The sequence below is a fragment of the Montipora capricornis genome, chromosome 3, assembly GCF_036669925.1.
Source record: "Montipora capricornis isolate CH-2021 chromosome 3, ASM3666992v2, whole genome shotgun sequence".
In the NCBI taxonomy this organism is placed as follows: Eukaryota; Metazoa; Cnidaria; class Anthozoa; order Scleractinia; family Acroporidae; genus Montipora; species Montipora capricornis.
The window spans coordinates 57328747-57333966 of record NC_090885.1 but is presented as its reverse complement, the minus strand read 5'-3'; the positions used below and the strand labels follow the sequence as shown (position 1 = coordinate 57333966).

The window sequence follows — 5220 nt, the reverse complement described above, 5'->3', positions numbered from 1 at the left end:
ATAGCGAATAGCGAATAGTCGCGAATAGCGAACAGCGAATAGTCACAAATAGTACGAACAGTACGAATAGTGCGAATAGTGGCGAATAGTCGCGAATAGTCACGAATAGTCACTAATAGTGACGAATAGTAACAAATAGTGGCAAATAAGGGTGGAGGGGGAAGGGGGGGGGGGATTTTGACGAAATTACGAAAATTTGGTACCCAGTACTTCCTGGTCAACCACGCAGCAACGTTGGATGGGATTTTCCCGCTAAAAAGGCAGAGATGTGTCGGCGAGCCCTGAGAAGAAAAGGTAATAAATGCACTGAAATCCTGTTGATTATTTGGATAATTGATTAATGCAACGGTTACCAGAGTAGCTCGTTTGTCTCCGGATCGGACAGCACAGATGAGGTTGATGAAATGTGAGTATCTGAAATTTATGTTCGCGGGGCGCCACTGTGAGAGGAGATGATCATGAGCTTGATGTATTAATGAAAGTGATTTATATTTTTGCATTTTGACGTTTGTTCTTCTTTAGAGTGTTAAAAGCATGCACGAAATTCTCTGTCGACGATAGGTGAGCCTATTATTTGCTTTGATTACGAGATTGTTCAGCATAAGGCGGTGACTATTGAAGACTATTCGTCACTATTCGCTACTATTCGTCACTATTCGCCACTATTCGCACTGTTCGTACTATTCGCTATTCGCGACTATTCGCTGTTCGCTATTCGCTATTCGCGACTATTCGCTATTCGCTGTTCGCTATTCGGGTTTTCCAGACACCCCCCAACGTGAATTTTCGGAAAATATCTGTTCGGATGACGATTTGAGATCTAGAATTTTCGGAACATTTGTTGTAAAATTCCTTGCTTGCCTGCCTATCCTAGAATTTTCGAACAACTAAAACATGGTATAATTGCCCATTTTTAACCGATTTTTACCCTAAAAAGGTCACCTAGAATTTTCGGGAGCTTTTTCTCTGGCTAAAATTTTCGAAAAGGTAAGTTTTGATCCCTATAATTTTCGGATCACAAGACTTTCAGCTAGGGAATCCGAACAGATGAAAAATTTTTAGAGGATAAAAATATGCCTGTATCTACCATTAAATGCTAAAACACATTTAACAATGCTATGTTTAAGTAGTTTTGAACTATGTTCTCGAAGGACAGCTAGTATACTTGTTCGCTGCTTTTAAAAATATCGGGTTACTTAGTAGCCGGAAACAATTTTCTCCTAGCGTGATAGTTGCCGTGCAGTGAATTTTTGCGTGGTATACTTAGATAGAATTCACTACGCAAGATACTCACTACGTAAATTGTTTGCATAGTGAGTTACATGCTTTGTCAATGCACCAACTCAGCAGATAGTTAGCACGCAGAATTTTTGCGTAGTGAACATACTAAGCCAAAACATCGGTGTATGGCTTGCCTCAGCCCAAGCTTGTATCAGCACCCAGATTTGATGCATTCTCCGTTGATGTTTAATTTTACTTAAATAACATAAACTTCTTGAATCAATTGTTGAAAGAAAGGTTTTTCTAACTAAAACAAATAATTTTAAAGTAAAGATATGTAGTTTTGATCTGACTCCAGTTAACACTTCGACCGATTACCTACGTTTTTAAACATGTTTAAAGAAAAATGCCTATTTTGGAAAAACACATTTTTAAATTAGTTTGGAACACGTTTGACTGCGGATTTTATAATTAGAAATGTCTTCCTTTCGGGTCGGACAGAATTTATTCAACGACTCGCCGAAGTTTTGACAAAAATAAGGGTACGTGTACCTATTAAACAATCAACCAGAAATATACTTTAACGGATCTAAATATGTCGCAACTCGTCCAATTCTTTAAGTTGCATGATTTATGCTATTCGCTATTGTACTATTATACTTACACAATACGATAAAACGATATAAGATAAGTGGCGCAAGACGAGAGCTGGATGTAATATATCAAATACTCGAGAGTCGTGCATTAGGGGTATCCAGACACCGCGAAATAGATGAAAGCACGACGATGCAGGCGGTGTGCGCTTTTATTATTGATGTTTTGATAGTGTCAACCATTGATTTAACCTTAACCATTTTTTTTGTCGTCTTTGTCAATTATCAATAAGTTTGAGCATCCCATTTTCAGTGTTTCAACAAACAAAAGTAAGGATAGACAAACTCCTGAATATTTCAACATTAGTCTCAAACCTCTACGTAAGCAAAAACGATGCACGTGGTCGGAAGTAATTCGGATTAATAAGATAACGGTCTTGGATAAGAGATAGTTATATTCGAGATAAGATTGTCGAGTAAACAAATTTATTATTTGGACAGAAGGCAGAGAAGTCAGTTTTTTGTAAAACTGCCGATTAAACTCTTCTTGAAACAACTGCAAAATGGATGGACGCACATGCATCGAAGTATTCGGACACATAATCTTTAGTTTTACAAGTAGTGTAACCGAAGAATACAGCTCAAACGATTCCGAATATAGTCAAGAAACTCTAGAATACAGCCTTTTGCAGGATACAGGCCGAGAATGGTACGCCCAACCAGTGGACCAGATTATTTATCAGGAATACAGCAACAAAGAAGTGACGGTGGATGATTTCTTACCAGCATCCTGTAGAGTTGAGGCGGTCCTTTTAGACGCTTGTTCCCCAAGAGATATCGCAGAACAAAACGAAAATCAGGAAGCGCATCTCGATCGAGCAATGTCCTGGAAGCAGCTTAGACCATCCGCTTTGCGAACAGTCTGTAAGGCAACGGTCATCGGTGCTTCGATTTCGCTTCTCTCTGCCATCGCTATTGGTATGTTGTTCACAATGGTCTCTTATCTTATCTATAAAACGTATCTCAACTGTCATTTTCAACCAAAGAACTCAATTCCGCTAAAGATACAATGGACGCCGGTTATTTATGAATCCATCTTTTGCATTTTTTTGTATACATGGGTGTTTGTACTTGCTCTAGTTCTTTTCCGTCCATATCAACTGTCAGGAGTCAAGACAAAACTCTTTCTATGTTGCATGTTCATGTTTTCCTTGGATTCACTCTTTCGAGTGACTTTACAAGCCCTGGGAATCATTAGATCTTATCCGATTTCCGACGAACAAGCCATCCCTCTAGACATTCTCTTTATCATAAGTATTTTTGGCCACAACTATTTGTTAACAAATCATCTCTGCCCTCACTCAAAGCGACAAAAACGCACTGTTTTCATGCTTTTTTCCGCCATTTATTGTTTACCTTTTACAGCGGGTATCATCATTTCTTCATATATTTATCCTGCGTATAAGAAACAAAACGAAAAAGGCAAACTGATAATCGCTCTAGTTTCTCCGCTCCTTGGGGTGGCTTTCAAGACAACATCTCGTATTTGTGTTCAGAGACTTTGGAGAATAACACATCCAGCTTATTCTTACGTTATGATGGCGCCATTGTACGGTGCATCAGCGATCACATTCCGAGTTATGCAGGTGGATCTGGACAACTTAAAAGACATCGCTTATCTTGGAATTATTCACGGCGCTGCCGAAGTCATAGAACGAAGCACAGTTGTTGTCATCGATCACATATGCCAACGAATCTTGAAACGAGCCTCAGCTCCTTGGGGGCGTTACAGAACTCCGCGTACCGAGAGAATAACAGCGGATATCGCTATTATGAGCATGCTCTATGAGTCCTCCGCAATTGTCTCTATAACTGGATTCTTCCATTTGTATCAATTCATTTATGAGAACACCTCCTTCTGGTTATTGTTAATGTCTTTTACCAAGTTTACTGCAGTTCCATTAGTGATCGAGTGGCTTTTCACAAGTATATCCTTGGCGATCGAAACGCGATATCAGAATTTGGCCGTCATGGCAGTTTGGAGAAAGGAATGGAGAAGACACATTCTAGTTGCTGTGTTCAACGTTTTACCATTAGCTGCTTGGGCGAGTCCACATTTTCACACTGTTTTCCAGGCGCGATTTAAGGAACCATTGCATCAAGTTCCTTGCAAAATGCCATTTTCTTAAGATAATCATGACCGACTTGTATTAGGAACGAGATGGTTAATCTTAAGTCGCTAATTTAACAGAGATGTGTATTTATCGATGATGCCGGGAACATAGAAAAGGTCCGAGGGTTACTAACATAAGTTAAACCTAGCGCTGTAACTTTGCGAAATTAGCTCAGATACGGCTGCAGTCCTGTAACCTAGGAGACACGTGGAAGCTGCCATCCCCCTCAGCCCTGATTTCAGTCCTGCCAGTGCGTGGGATGAACGATCATCGCCTGACTCGACTCACTCTAGTTCAATGGCCTGACTGTCACTAGTCTTCTGTAGCTCTTCGGTGAACCATGGCCATTGATTCCAACTGTGACAAAAAGTGGAGCAGCTCATCGCAGCTAATATCTCTTGACCCTCAAATTCCCAGCGATTGGACCAATATTACACAAACAACTTTTAACTACATGAATCAAGGGCTTAATTCCTCAAGAAAATGTGATGTTGTGTTGACTGAGACTCGAATTCGATCTCAAGAAGGACCATGTAGGTTTCATCGCCAGCCACCATTTAAGTAAAAAATGGAAAGATAAAGTTCGGGCTCAGGGAAATTGACCAGTGGTCACGTGAGACCACTAGAGAGACATGTGAATTAAGGTCTAACCCACTTTTAGACGGGGGAGGGACAAAGTACGAGTAGTTCGAATATCGCGCAATTGTTGCTTCGCCTGTGTGTAGAAAGTGTCATGTCACGTTCGAAATGTGTCCCAAGAATTCTGTCCATGGTTGTAAATTAAGGCCAACACTTTTTTGTTCCAACATCGGTTGTCAACAAGAAAAGGTGGCCAACAATTTTAAATTATTTAGCCGAATACAATTAATGAGTATTTATATCGTCTATTCCCGTCTCCTGTCTTTAGAGACAGACGTAGGCGGCAGCTCAGTTGGTTAGTGCGCGGCTTTCTGAGATAAACGAGTCGTCAGTTTGATCCCCGTCTCATTCGATCGATGTCTGTTTCGACTTTGCTTTAATCCATGTATCTCTAGCTTTAAATACGCGTAAAACGGAGCATTGACAGAGGAAGTGGAGTAAAAGGTGCGCACCGAGGACCACAAGTTTAACAGTAACTCTAGTTCACTGTCACATGTTACCCTCGTGAAATAAGGACCTTTACGTTAACTTTATCTGTCAAACCAAGATATCTAATTCCAAACTTCATTCGTTACTAACCAAGTTTGGAGTAC

At 40.2% G+C, this 5220-nt stretch overlaps 1 protein-coding gene across 1 annotated transcript; it reads left to right on the top strand.

Moving 5' to 3' along the window:
• Positions 1–1970: 1970 nt before the first annotated feature.
• LOC138043467 (uncharacterized) lies at positions 1971–5220 on the top strand. The gene is made up of 2 exons (XM_068889748.1): positions 1971–2792; positions 3240–5220. The coding sequence occupies exons 1-2, from the start codon at positions 2378–2380 to the stop codon at positions 4001–4003; spliced, it is 1179 nt and encodes a 392-aa protein (XP_068745849.1). The 5' UTR covers positions 1971–2377; the 3' UTR covers positions 4004–5220.